At 38.9% G+C, this 15,289-nt stretch overlaps 1 protein-coding gene across 3 annotated transcripts in view; it reads right to left on the bottom strand.

Moving 5' to 3' along the window:
• Positions 1–394: 394 nt before the first annotated feature.
• Positions 395–15,289, bottom strand: part of nup153 (nucleoporin 153) — a 31,289-nt gene continuing 16,394 nt past the window's right edge. For 2 of the 3 annotated variants that reach the window (XM_079590742.1, XM_079590741.1), the window contains exons 11-22: positions 14,109–14,229; positions 13,875–14,024; positions 13,630–13,728; positions 12,325–12,406; positions 12,147–12,245; positions 11,508–12,062; positions 9,232–9,429; positions 8,227–9,138; positions 6,832–7,173; positions 4,029–4,292; positions 2,872–3,046; positions 395–1,788 (exon numbers count right to left, since the gene is read on the bottom strand). In XM_079590742.1, the coding sequence (XP_079446868.1) occupies positions 1,698–1,788; positions 2,872–3,046; positions 4,029–4,292; positions 6,832–7,173; positions 8,227–9,138; positions 9,232–9,429; positions 11,508–12,062; positions 12,147–12,245; positions 12,325–12,406; positions 13,630–13,728; positions 13,875–14,024; positions 14,109–14,229 (3,088 nt within the window). In that variant the 3' untranslated portion in view covers positions 395–1,697. The remainder of the gene's footprint in view (positions 1,789–2,871; positions 3,047–4,028; positions 4,293–6,831; positions 7,174–8,226; positions 9,139–9,231; positions 9,430–11,507; positions 12,063–12,146; positions 12,246–12,324; positions 12,407–13,629; positions 13,729–13,874; positions 14,025–14,108; positions 14,230–15,289) is intronic. The other variant, XM_079590743.1, reaches the window with a different exon arrangement.

Below are 15,289 nucleotides of genomic sequence, written 5' to 3'. Positions count from 1 at the left end.
CCATATGAAATGATCTTTAGTTCAAAATGTATGTTTATATGATGAACAGAGTGAATTTAGGCATGTTTAGCTGTCAAAGGAGACAGAAAGCTCTTAGATTTTACCAAAAAGTTCAAGTCTTACGTGTTTGGATCGACATGAGGGAGAGTAAATAATGACATTTTCATTTTTGGGTGAACTATCCCTGTGTTAACTGTTTAAAAAGGTTTGGAAGGGCATATACAACCCAAAACATGCAAAACTGTGAGAAAGATCATTCACAGATTTGACAACTCAGCCTGCGCTAGTATATGATGAAGTAAAATCCTGAAACCCAGAATACTAAAGACAAAAGCCAATGCTGGGTTTTGAGCCGGAGAGACAAAACTACAGAAATCCATATACAAACCTGTGTGTGCATAAATCAGGATTAGCAACTACATCACATGTAGACTTTAATAGTATAAAGACACTCACAACTCCAGTTTTATTGATGGCAATTACCCATGGTTTTATTTATCACTCAGCCAGTAATAATTATCATGGCTTTAAAATTAAGTAGACGTCCTTATTATCCAAAGTCACCCTAAGTCCATTTAAACAAGTGATATAGAAAAATATATACTTAACACTTTTTACAATACTGGTTTTGGTCCAAACAAAAGTGGATCAGAAAAGCCAATATTCCTTTAGTCTTCAAAGGATCCCCAATTTGCATTTAAGTTTTACTTTTAAATGGATTTGGGCAACTTTGAAATTAAGGGCTTTACATAATAATTTCTAAAAGACAAGAGCACTGAAAAAAAAAGAGAAAAATAAAAATAAAAAGCTGGTTTAACACACAAAACTTCACAGATTAAAAAAAAAAAAAAAGTCACTATTTACAATTTTTAATAATATTCAAAAGGCCAATTAAATTGATTCAGAAGCGTAAGTTGAAGAATGAGAGACAGAAAAAAAATTTGAGAGAGAAAGTGGGGTCAAATTAAGAGGGGTGGACAAAATAAGAGAGTACATAAGAAAATAAAGTGTACAAGATGAACATGAACAGATTCAGAACTACAGATTTAGAGAGAAGAAGAAGAAGAAGAATTGAGGACTTTTCCTTTTTCTTCCTTGCCTGCAAATCTCTGCAGTGGAGGCGTCACTCCAACTCCTTAAAACATTCATTTTGCTTCTCACATCAGTCGGCACTCAGGCTACGTTTCAACATCAAACAGTTCAGCACGTACAAAAGAAACCACACATACACACACACACACAACCTGCGAACCAGGAACACACACGGGTCATTCAGTACATGGAAACACACCATTCTTTTCAGGATGGCCTGCGTCTCAGCCCATGTGACGTCAACCCAAGCGTAAGCAACCCGTCAATACTTTTCTTCAGAGCATCATTGAACTCTCATTTCTTTTATTTACTTACAAAAGGAAAATGCAAATCCTGCACACAATGCAGACGCTGCAAAGATTTGTCCTGTTTAAAAGGTTCTTGATTGTAATGTGTAATTTTGCATCTTTAAGTCTTGGTTAGGTTCTTTGTTTTGGGCCAGTGTTCGCCGTTGAGTTTATCAATGACCTCCATAGCAAAACAAAAATAATAATCAGATCTCCTGGCACTATGAGCTAATCGCAGTGCCATGCTCAAAATACTAAGTACTTCAGTGTTTGTCCCGAAAGTCTACACCCAAAGCCACGAGCGATCTCCTCCAGCGTTTACTTCCTGCGGCGAACAGCCGTTTTGATCTTGCGTCCAGCGATTGAATTCTGCGCAGGTGGTGCTGGTGTGAAAGGACTCTTTCCTGACCTGTTAGGGTGAAAGGTCAAACGATTAAACTTGGTTTTCTGTTGGTGACAAATGCATTTTATAGAGATCAAATAAATTATAAAGCACAAAAAATTACATTTTTTATATATAAATATATATATTTTTATAAAACATTCTATATTTTAATATTTTTAATATATACCATATTCACAACAAACCTGCAAATACATTGAAATATTAAAAGACTACGCGGGGGGTAACAAAAAAAAGAATAAATCAGAGAATTAAATATTTTATATTTATTATAATCATTTTTGTTGGTTATTTATTGGTAAGTTAACCAAAGGAATAATCTACAAATTGATACATTTATCGGGGAGGGAGAGTGGAACCAATACATTAAATCGAATAATCCAACAAAAAAGAAAGAAAGAAAGGAGAGAATCAATAGATTGAACGTTGGAAAAAAGTCATTAAACGTATTAATATTTATTTAATAAAATGCATTTCTCAACAAACCTGTGGGTTTGAAAGATTAAAAGCAGAAGTTACAGATAATTACTGGTAAGCTAACCAAAGAAAACGCTGACTAATTAGATTATTTATATACAGGTCAAACTGGAAAAATGAGAATATGGTGCAAAAGTTCATTTATTTCAGTAATTCAACTTAAAAGGTGAAACTAATATATTATATAGACTCATTACATGCAAAGTGAGATATTTCAAGCCTTTATTTGTTATTTTGATGATTATGTCTTACAGCTTATGAAAACGCCAAATTAAAAATTAGAATATTGTGAAAAGGTTTTCATAAGCTGTAAATCATAATCATCAAAATTATAACAAATAATTTAAGGCTTGAAATATCTCACTTCACATGTAATGAGTCTATATAATATATTAGTTTCACCTTTTAAGTTGAATTACTGAAATAAATAAACTTTTGCACCATATTTAAATTTTTCGAGATTCAACTGTATACTTTATTTCCACTGTCGGGCCAAAAAAATGAATAGATTGATAAAAAAAATTATATATAGATTTTTTTTTATAATTAGTTGTAGCCTTCATATAATATGAAATAATAATATACCATTTTCACAATTTTGTCTCCTCTTACCCAATGTTAAAAGCAGGGGTCTGGCCGAAGCTGAAGCCTCCGCCGGTGGGGTTTAGCGCCGGCATCGCCGGACTGGCGGCAGGAGTTGCTGGAGCTGCTGCCCCCCCGAAACCAAACACATTACTGTTGCTCCCCGACGCTCCAAACCCACCAGTGCTGCCAAACTGGAACCCTCCTGCAAATATAACACATGGAGTAACCGTTAGAGATGCGTACAAATAACTAGGTTACTGGAATGTAGGTCAAATCCACCCTCAGGCATGAAAACAGGTCAGGGGTAAAAAAGGTGAGAAGGATGCGGCATATATACCATTTTACCGTCTGGAGAAATGACCTCAGGTAATACTGATCGCATGCGAATAGACCCGCTGTAAATACGTACGTAAATATTTTGGTCATTTCCTGTTTAAAAGTAGTTTTCAGCAGTTTTAGGCGTATGTAGGCGCTTAAAAAAGCTGTGGCAAAACTCAAAGAGTTTCCACACACCATTCAGATCAGAAAGAAGATCGAAAGTAATAAAGAAATAACACAAATTACAACAAAAAAAGAAAAGAAAAAAAGACTAAAACTAATAAAAAATAAACAAAGCATTTTCAAAAAATAAACTAGCAAACCCACTTTAAAAACTAATTAAAACTAAACTGAATTTGAAAACAAAAAGTCAAAATGAAATAAAAATAAAAACTGATGAAAAATGCGAAGCTATAACAACCTTGGTTTGCGCACATGATATCAGGAAGCAAAGTAATACACACATGACGACAGGAGGGTGACGGCGGTGTGTAAATCGAGTTACTCTCCCACTCCCGCTAGTTTTACTACCTATCTTATCCCGTGCGAATTGGCTATTAATATTACAGACGTCCTGTGGTACAACTGCATTACTCCATCTACCCTTGTAAAGTCAATCCTGTCCGAATAGGGCTTTGGACAGGACTGTTCGATAGATTGTAAACTAATGAACGAGGAGAACGCGAGCGCTGTGTGCTCTGGCGTTCTCAGCGGCATCAAAATAAATGTCACAAGTACGGCACACGTCACTTCAGAGTTCCTACTGGCGGTTCGAATGCAACCAAAAACCATTAGTCGTCCAGTGTGAAAGCCCCTATACTGGTTTAGAAGGAAATGCGATGCTGATGTAAATATGTTTCTCTGACCTTGGCCCGTGGCGGCAGCAGTCGATCCAAACGTAGGCGTAGCATTGGCTTGCTGACCGAATACAGGGGCAGAATTGGACTTGGCTCCGAATGCAGATGCTGGGGAAGCGGTGGCCGAGAACGAAGGTGCCGATGACCCGAACGCAGGAGCACTGGGTTGGGACGCGTTTTGTCCGAAGATTGGCGCCTGTCCAGTGCCAAAGCCAGATGAAGGAGCGGCAGAGCTAAAGACAAACGGGGAAGGGTTGGCAGACGGAGCTGGAGCTGCAAGAGAAACTAGATGTTAGACACATTTGTACAGGATGACAACCAAAGGGCAGAAGCACCAAGACTGTCGGTGAAGGTAATTTAGCATGGCGCGATATGCGGTATTATCACCATTTGTTTATTTCTATAAGCGCTACGTTGTGGTCAGCAGGCACAAAAATGTGACATAAGTAACCAATAAAACCAAAACTAAACAGTAAACGAAGTGAAGTAAACCGAGAATGTCAAAATAAGGGTCCACATAACATAAACCTGAAACCTAAGCTCGTTAGGCTATTGTTATATGTGACCCTGGACCACAAAACCAGTCACGAGTCGCACGGGTATATCTGTGGCAATAGCCAACAACGCATTGTATGGGTCAAAATTATCGATTTTTCTTTTATAACAAAAATCATGCAAGCGCTCGCTGAAGAGCGTCATTGATGTATATTTACAACATTTTTAAAGCGTTGATCAATGTAACTAATCACAGACATATTTGATGAGCGCATGAGCACAACGGCCAATCAGAAGTGATTATGATTCCACTCAACAGTGCTCAAAGCGTCACATTTTTTAAATTTCAGTATCAACTTGGTGATAGCAAAGTAGCAACTTTTGACAACACTACATTCAATACACCTTCACAAAGTGCAAAACAAGGACGTATCCTTATGAAGAAAAGAAAGCACATTTGCATGCATTCCTTTGCGGTTGGCTAGTCAGTATCACGGTATTACAATATTGCGCTTATCGCGACAGCCCTAAAAAGCACACTAAGGGATTTTTGGAGGGAAACTAACCGGTTTAGGCTCGTTGAGTGCAAATCACCATGATAAACAGTAGGGGTGTCACGATTCTCCAAATCCTCGATTTGATTAAATTTTCGATTCTAAGGTCACGGTTTGATTCTCGATTTAAAAAAAAAAAAATTAAGCACAGGTTGCTGTGCAATTTTTAGACCAGACTTTTCTGCATAATATCTGACCTTTGTTCGCAATGTGCCACACTACATTGTCAAATGTAAAACATTTATTAAGAACATAATGTAATGTAACAATAACTTATATCTTCAGTCAATTGGAAACTTAGCAAAATAACCTGCCATCTTCTCTTTTGTAACTGCAGTCTTCTTCACAGAAGATGATATTCAAGTTCACAACAAAACAAACAAACAGTTGTTGGTTTAACAGATAAATCTATGTGTCGCGAAGCCGCCACGTCTTTAAAATTCGAACACATCATTCTCTATAGCCCTATTCGCTCGGGATTAGTATTATCTAGGGACCTCGTGTGACTTAGAAATTACCCCCCGACATCTGAATTTCGTGTGGCGCATTCGCCAGGATAAGCGAAGCCTGTGATTTTACTCGAATTTACTGACTTTTCTCCCGGAACCCGGTTATAAAAATTGTAGTTTATACCCATATTATATTCATTTTAGCCCAGTGGAAATCTGTTTTTAGTGGGCGACTAGATGGCTTTTTGCGTATGGTTGAGGGTCTGGTTAGATGGATAAAAAATAAAAAATAAACATTTCACCAGGTTAAAATCTAATAGCTCAAGGTTTACGTTTGATTTATTTGTAACATTAAACTCGAATTATGATGTGAAACTCCCTTGCTTGATTAAGCATTATTTTTGATAGGCTGTTGTTTGGAAATGTCTTGTCGTTATAGGTCTCTAGATGCATGCATGATATATCATAAACAGAAGTATGTTACTTCACGCATGCTGTTATATGTCATCCATCTAATCTTTCTTTTCGTCTTCGCTCTTCTTGTGGTTTTTAGCTTTCTCTTTTTCTGCAAATTGTATATGGCGTCGGTGTGCGATATGATCCAGTGCCCAAAACACTGTCAAAACACTCCAACGCTGCTTCCATTCTTCGCAAAAGATTAATAAAAAGGCGCAAAGGAAAGAAATACCTTTACAAAATATATATATATACAGCCCCGCCAAAACCTGGACAAAATCAGAGATGCCGATTCGCACGGGACTAATATTATCACAGAACGTCGTTGTTCGGCGAAATATGGTCGGTCATTTGCGGGGGAATTATTACTTTACAATTTACAGACATGGCCGATTCGCATGGGATTAAGATCACAGACAACCTCCGCAATTATTACAAATGACTAGAGGTCCCTAGATAATACTAATCCAGTGCGAATAGGGCTTATGAGGGACTCGCAGCACTTCAACACGTTTTTTTTTTTCCGCTTGACAGGCCGACCGAACGTGACATGGGGGAGAGGCAGCATCGACGATTCCATTTTTTAATTAGAAGTTCGAGATTGTGACTTAATTTCGGTCAATTTCAAATCGAAATCGTGACACCCTTAATAAATAGTCTCATTATCATTTGTAACGTATGTAACAATCAATACAACTTGACGAAGTGCAAAACAAAAGCGTAACCTTATGAAAAAAGAAAACGTGCAAATATCACAGTTGCTTGCATTCCTTTGTGGTTGGCTTGTCAGTATCACGGTATTACAATATCGCGACAGCTCTATGAAGCACACTATGGGATTTTTGGAGGGAAACTAACCGGCAGAGGCTGGGGTGGAGGACGCAACAGCACCAAAATTGAAAGAAGGGCCAGATGAGTTTGAGCCCGAGCCAAATTGGAAAGGTTGTGCTGGTGCAGGTGCAGCAGAAGGAGCCGCAGGTGCCGGGGTCTGGCTGTCCTGCTGTCCGAACACGAAAGTCTTTGCCATGGTAAGTTCAGAGGAGGAACTCTGGCCGAATACAAAGGCGCTTGAGGGAGCAGGGGTGGGAGCCAGGGAAGAGGTAGTGGGAGTGATGAAGAGGCTGGGGGTGGAGCTGGATGAAGCTGGGGTGCTCGAGGAGTTAGCCATGAAGCCAAAATTGGGCGTTGGAGCAGATGTGTCTGGAAAGCACACAGTTGGAGAGTCAAATTGCGGTACTACAAGAATATGGTATAGTGTGCTGCAGGAGTGATGTATTTTTGTAGGCCAAAACCCAGAGAAGAGAAGCATTTTAGCACTTCTGTGTCAATCGTCTCAAAGTCAATGTTTGTTTTTTGGTAGGGATGCACGATATATCGGTATCAAACATTTTTAAATGTTATCTGCCTGATAAGAAAATTTGGCTGGTATATTAAAGCCGATAAATAATGGACTATTTCCTTCACTTCAGATTCAGTTCAACATGATGAGTTTGAGTTGCTTGAAATATGATTGGAATCACTTTGAAAAGGATATCGGCTACATCAAATTATAGTGAGAACATTATAATTGTGTGCTTGGGACATGGCTTTTAATGGAGAGACACTTGTTTTTGTAATCAGGCTCTCCAAAAATATATACAAATTTGGATTTATCTGCCAATATATCGGTTATCGGCTTTCAAATATAAAGAATTATCGGTTATCGGCCAAAATGTTCATATCGGTGCATCCCTTGTTTAAGTGAACAAAAACTTTTGCTAGTCTAAGAACTTATTTTCTGCAATAAACCAAAAGCCAATGGAAAAATCCCGTAGGTTTTTGTTGAGAGAACCAGGGTGATGTGAATTCACTACAAAAATACGTCATCAGTGAAGCGCTCTATAGCTTTAAAGGGAAAGTTCACTTTAAAATGAAAATTCGGTCATCATATAGTCACCCTCAAGTTGTTTCAAACCTGTATGAATTTCTTTCTTCTGCTGAACACAAAGGAAGATATTTTGAAGAAAGTCAGTAACCACACCGTTAACTGGTCCCATTGACTTCCATAGTAGGAAAAATATATATATATATACTATGGAAGTCAATGGGACCAGTTAACTATTTGGTTACTGACATTCTTAAAAATATGTTCAGCAGAAGAAAGAAATTCATACAGGTTTGAAACAACTTGAGGGTGAGTATATGACAGAATTTTTATTTTAAAGTGAACTATCCCTTTAAGAGAACATCAAAAGACCACACGGTTTCACTCACCGGTTATACTCTGTCCAAAACCAAATGATGGCTTTGGGGGTTCTGTTGACTCTGCAGTTTTCCCAAACGTAAGCGTAGGCTTGGGGAAATCTTTCGGCGGGTCTGGCTCGCTGAAAGAGAAGCCCAAGTTTGCTGTTGGTTTCTCAGCTTCCTTGGAAGCACCGAACAAGAACGCACCTGAGGGTGCAGAGGTGTCCTTTTTCTCTTCTGGTTTTCCAAAGGTGAAGTTAGGCGCCACCAGCGTTTGCTCTTTCGTTGCTTGCTCCACAAACTTCGAGGCAGAAGATTGAGCAACTAAAGACTTGCCAAAAACAGGGATGGCGTTCGCTGCTGCTGCTGTCGTCGTCGACGTTGTGGTGGCTGACGCGTTTTCTGAGAAAGCAGGAGCATCTTCTTTCTCAGCCTTGGACTGGGGCCCAGAGAAACTAAAGGATGAATTTGAGCTTTCCTTCTCACTGGGTTTAGCTCCAAATACAAATGCAGAGTTTTCAGAGCCAGAAGCTTGAGAGCTGAAAGTGATTCCATTTCCACCACCAAATTTAAATCCCGTACTAGAATCCTGCGATTTAGTCTTTTTTTCGATTACGTCATCATTCATGGATCCACTAAAATTAAAGCCCTTTGTTAAGCTCTCCTTTGTCGCTGTGGATTCTGACGAGGCACTACCGAGTTTGACCCCGCCAGAACTTGCATCCGAGAACGCGCCCCCAAATTTGAAGCCTTCTGATTTTGAGGTTGAGTCGGAAGTCCCGATTCCAAATTGAAATCCTCCCGCGGTGGAAGAATCTGAGAAAGCGCCTCCGAACTTTAATCCAGCAGAGGTCGAGTCCGTAGAGCCGGTACCAAACTTAAAACCAGATGAACTTCCAGAGTCCGTACTGTTGGACTGAGTGCCAAAAGATGAACTAAAACCTGAAAAACAGCAGGATTTAGGTCATTAGTCTGCTTCTACAAAAAAGGTAAGCAAAATCTGACTTCTGGAAATATGATTGCAAGGCACTTTACCTTTGGACTCTATTTTTGCTCCGGGTTTTGTTGACTGGCAGGCCACACACTGCTGGTCCGCTGCCTTATTTTGAACACAGCACACCTCACACTCCCAGCTCCCCTCAGGTTTCTTGAACTTGTCCCCGAATCCTAACAAAGACGCAGCAGAGGTTGTAGGTGCAGAGACTGGAGTCGAGACCACAGCGGCTACAGCTCCTGTAAAACACCAGGAAGAGTACGGTAAGCCATCAGCGACGCAAATATCAGTTTGATGAGGCGGATATTGAAAGCTAAGCTTTTCAGAAGGGTTGGGTATCGATTGAATTTTAACGATTACAATTAGAAAAACAAAACATCTTAGATATTCACATTTAGTCCTATAGCAAAACATTTAATTGTAGCTGAATATCATGAAGAAAAATCAACAGGAACGTTGGTGTGGGAACACCATAGAAAAACAACTAGCCTAACTAGAGCCCTATTCAGACGGGACTAGTTTTCCAAATGACGTTTGAGTTACAATTCTTATCAACCTACGTCTGTAATTTCATGTACGGACGGGACTAACATCTCTGTGTTTATTACCGAGGTAGGAGTGTCTGTGTTTTACATGTGGGCATTGCAGAAGATCACGTGTTCCAATGTATTTTGAAATTAAGTAGGCTACTTTTAAAATTAAGCACTTTGAAATATAAAGTAAAACGTCCGAACGCATTTATTGTTTTTATAAAAAAAACTAAACGTACATTTATCATCATGATTTTATAGAACTGGGTTCTTATAATAAACCCACTGGAATAAAACGTTTTAACTTATATAATTTACACGTTATGTAATTAAGTGCAGAAATGAAAGTAATCTTACCGGAAACTGATATTACAGTAGCCAGTCTTAACGGTTTACGTGATTTGGCTCTTCTTGATTTCATTATTTTTTTATTTCTTCGCAGTGTACCGAACACATCTAACATTACATCCATTATCGGTGCGCAAAAAGCAGAAACTTGAATACCGGCGTGATAGCGAGAGATTGTACGGTAGTTCACGTTGACCAAAACACAGAAGAAAAAGCGGTTCGGGAAAAAACATTTTCGGCAATCCCAGACATTCGCATTCGGAGGGGATTAGATTTCTCTGAGGGCCGCCGAGTTTGACGAAAAACAGTAGGTAATATGCTCTGGAATTTTTACAGAGGTCGTGTGAGAAAAAGACCGACATGGCAGATTCGGACAGGATTAAAATCTCAAAAGTACGTCTGTGAAACAGAAATTTCTCTAACGTCCCCCTGTGAAACTAGTCCCATCCGAATAGGGCTTAAGATAAATTTCAAGCATTATTAAAGACAATTATAAAACAGATAGTTCCAGTTCTTGATTCTGATTGGTTGAGCTGCGTTCAAAGCCGTTGTAAATTACTCAAACACACACCTGTGACCGCATTACATTAGCGCACAACTGTGATTTGTTTGCGTTTGTGACTCTTTGTTGCTGCATGTGTTGGTTGGCAACCTCTTTGGAACTACATTGCTTGGCAAAAGAATAAATGTGTTATAACGTTATACTTTTTGTTGCTGGTGTTTATTGTTTGAATAAAATAAATATTAAAATGAATATTTTTATGGAGTAACCGTTTTATAAAAGCAATAGGCCCCTTGAAGCCGTGTTTTGCAGTGGATTTAGAACAGCTAAGGGGGTGGCGCCTAACTAAATCCACTGTAAAACACGGTTTTCAAGGGGCTTATTGCTTTAGTAAACACTCAGTAATTTTAAAAAAAGAACAAAAAATAGATACAACTGAACAAAGATACGATTGTCGAAATCGATTGTTGATTTTCAGGTATTTACGAACAGAAACGAATCAAATATAAAATAACACTGCATATTATAAATGAAATATACATTACAAATGTTATTCAGTCAAGAACAATTGAATTTTTTCTTTGTCTTTTGTTGTTTGATTAGTGTTATTAATATAGAGACGGTAGCAGGAATATTAGGCTACTGTCACTTTAAGAGCTGCACGGATCCAATATACTGATACACGCCCTGAAAACGCGCTGTCTCTCGCTTGAATGGTATAGTTATATTGAAATGTTCACAAAGGAATCGATAAAAGGAATAAAAATAACATGCATTCGATTCCAGAATTTGAATATATTTTCAATTTCCAACCCCATTTTTCAGACCAAATTTTAAGAGAAAGTACCAGATTTCATGGGTGTTAAAGGGGCTGTCCATCTTTTTTTGTTGTTGTTGTTGGGTATTACATTTTTTTTAAATCTTAGAAAAACTTTACCTGGTTTAGAGCTCATACAGGATACGCATTTGACATCCTGTGCCTTGTTCTGAACCATGCACACGTCACAATCCCAAGCCCCCTCTGGCTTCTTAAATTTGTCCCCAAATCCTAACAGTCCAGTTGCTTTAGATGAAGCCACAGTCGTTGTGGTCGTAGAGAGAGAGGATGAGGTCTCGGAAAGAGCCGGTAGAGTCAGTCTGGATTTCACTCCAGTCCCGGGTTTGGCTGTCTCACAAGCTACACATTTAATTACTTCCGGTTTGTTATTGACCAAACATGTGTCACATTCCCAGCTACCAGCTGGAGGAGCAAAGAGAGAACTAATGCTTGCAGGAGCTTCTGCGGGTTTACTGTCCGATTTAGAGGCAGAGTCAGTGTTGGGTTGTGATGCGAAACAAGCAACACACTTTTTTTCCGAGGACTTGTTTTGCAATAGGCAAGTGTCACAGCTCCATGAACCTGCAGGTGGCCTAAACTTGTCACCAAAACCAGAAAAACTAGCAGATGATAATGAAGGTTTATCAGCAGAGTTCTGAGAGGGGGATGCAAACCCTGGAAAAGAGAAAAAAAAGCACAAATAAATACACTCAAATAGCAACATGCCATTAAAAACCTTTACTTAAAAGCATATCATACCAGGTCCCTTAAGTATATCCAATACACTGCCCTGTTTTAAGACCTTTGCAGGTTTGAAGGGTCCTTCAAACTCTTTTTCCTCACTGGCCACTGATTTGACTGCGAAACATGCATGAGAGAAACATCAACACCACCATAGACTGACTTCTAATGAAAACAATTGCAAAACAAGCCTTACCTGGTACTACTGTTGGAACAATTTTCCCATTGGAGTAAGAAGGGCCTGTTTTCAAGGTAGGTGCACTGAAGGTGAATCCAGCCTGCAGGGAAGAATCATCATCATTACAGATGCTTGTTTTGCATGAAACAAAGTGTAATTATAGTATATATAACATGTTTTTCATTAAAGTATTTTACAAAAATACAAAGAGCAATATGTAACATTGTAACAGATTTAGAGATACTTTTTTATTTGTTCTCCATCTCCACAAAAAAATTCAACTATTGTGGCACTCATGATTTTTCTTTTAAAAAAGTAACTTTTGTTGCTGAATTTTCCTCTAATCTAGTTTATAATTAAATAAATCTAGTATCTTGTCATATATTATGATCAGGGGTGCACATAACTGGTACGCCGATACGCATGCGCAACAAAAATCAGGAATGCGTAACGCTACTTGTGTTACTACGCGCCTTTGCGTACTTACAGGGTAACTGTTGCCAAACTGCAACCTAGGGTCTTTTTGTTAATCTACCTGAGGAGAAAGATTTTGAACTCCTCACTGTAGATGTGTCCGCCGGCATTTTGTCAGTCAAAAATAGTCGATCTCCGAATGCGACTTTCTGAATTTCAGTATTGTTTCTTATACAAGGATCCATATTGGTCAATATTGATTTTCACTAACGTCAACAAAAAATTTGTGAATTTATATGCAACTAAGCTTTACTCTTCTCCCTGTTAAGTTGCATTCGGAGATCGACTATTTTTGACTCCATGAAGTCTAATGAACGCGATGGAAACTTAATCAAATTACACTTCAAATTACTTTTTTCCAAAGATGTTTTCTGTCATTTTAATTAGTTTTTTTTTTCACACTGATGTAAATTTAAGTGTTCGTTTTTTAAAATACGTTTGGTTTTAGTTAGTTATTTGGTGCTATAAAAACGGGATTGTGAAGTCATGATTGACAGCTGTGGCCACTCTACATATGGGGTGAGCACCAATCACCATCTCCAGGTACTCACCTGAGTAACTCACTGAAAAATGTATGTGCACCCCTGATAATGATCACAATAGTTTAATTTGTTGTTTTTCTTTATAATGATGTTTAACACACAAAAGAGTAATTCTAAGTTCAACACACAGAGGTATAGAAATTGTACATTGATAAAAAATAAATAAAAACTGCAGATATCGGATTGGTATCGGCCGATACTCAATTTTTGGTATCGGATCTGAAAAAATGGTATCAGTGCATCCTAATTATCATTACAGATGCTTGTTTTGCATGAAACAAAGTGTAAAAGAATAAAGGAAACCTACTGATGGAGAGAAAGTTGGAGGACTGGCTGCTGTTGCCTTTACGATAGGTGAAGAGAATGTGAATGGGACTGATGGTGGTGTGGATGGTGCCACTGGCTCCTAATTTATAAAAAAAAAAAAAAAGTTACAGATAATTGTCCACATTTTTACCCAACATAACAGCAATGAGCACCTTTCAGTTTGCTGAGCTAAGACTATGTCAGAGAAAAGGCACAATTTCTGAGGGGTCAGAGGGGAAGTAATACCTTATTTGCTGGCGGTTCCTCAGAAACGGTTGCAAGTGGTGTTGTGGCGGAGGTGAACGAGGAGGTAGGGGGAGGAGATGAGAAATTAAATGTGGGCAAAGTGAAATTGCTGGGAAGAGAAGCAGGCGGCAGGTCTGGATCCTCAGCAAGCTGTAAGTAAAACAGTCTACATGAGCATCAAACAATTCCAAAAACAATGGTATAACAAAGCATATAACCAGCAGAACATCTGACCTCATCGTCAGGCCGTTTGGATGAAGGTCTAATCGCTCTTTCCCTCTTCATTTTGCCCCCTCCTGAAGCAGCGCTGCTGGGTGCTGGGGTGCTGGACAACGGGTAGGACATACTGCTTGTACTGGAGACAAAGGAATTGATGGATTGAGTATATATGCAAGTGAAGACACTAACAGCTCACTGTCTAATCCAAAAAGAGAAGAGAATTCTAGCACCCATTTCACACTGGACATGTAAGCAGCACATTTTTTTCAGCGCATATATATGTATGTATATTTTATTACTGGACAACGATTAATTGCATCTAAAATAAAAGTTTACACATAATGTGTGTGTGTGTACTGTGCATTTATTTATTTAATATATATATAAATATATATATATATATATATATATATATATTAGGGCTGTCCGTTAAACGCGTTATTAACGGCGTTAACGCAAACCCATGTTAACGGCGTCAATTTTTTTATCGCGAGATTAACGCCTAGCAAACTTTGTAGTTTTTTTCACATGCTTTTGCAGCAACTAGTAACGTTATTAAAACTACAACGCCACACCGGATCTAGCTAGACCAGAAACAAAACAACAGCACGCCGCACACACTTGTTTGGGCTTGCGAACCGCCAAAGAGTGGACGAGAGGCGTAGCGCCGAGCCGCGTCTAGCACAACTCGTATCGCACATCGGACGCGCACTTTCTCCGTTTATGGCCAGCAATAAAAAACGCAGAATGGCGCCGCAGGTGTGTGTACACTCATAGAGAATAATGTGTTCGGATTTTAAATACGCGGCGCTGCGCTTCTCGTCCGGTGTGCGACTGCGACCCTCTTTAACGTTAAGTTTTGAGTGGATGAATGAGCGCGAGACGCCGAAATGGATGCCAATAAGATTCTGAATGGAAAGTTTACTTTTAAAAAGTTGCCAAATGGGTTAGTTAACAAGACCAAAGTGATCTGTGTTTTTTGTCGTTGTGAACTGAGCTATCATTGCAGCACGTCCAGTCTGAAATACCACTTGATGGCAAGCACACACACACACACACACTGCATGATGCGATCTCAGCACACTCGTCACTATCAGTAACGTCACCTCGTCAGTATTTCTGTCACCCTTTTATTGATGGACAGTGTTACATTGTGTGAGAGATTATTTGCTCCAAGTGAGAATGTTAGTGTGAAA

This window comes from Phoxinus phoxinus, assembly GCF_949152265.1.
Source record: "Phoxinus phoxinus genome assembly, chromosome: 19".
In the NCBI taxonomy this organism is placed as follows: Eukaryota; Metazoa; Chordata; class Actinopteri; order Cypriniformes; family Leuciscidae; genus Phoxinus; species Phoxinus phoxinus.
The sequence above is the reverse complement of the archived record's forward strand: the minus strand, read 5'-3'. Positions and strand labels throughout refer to the sequence as shown.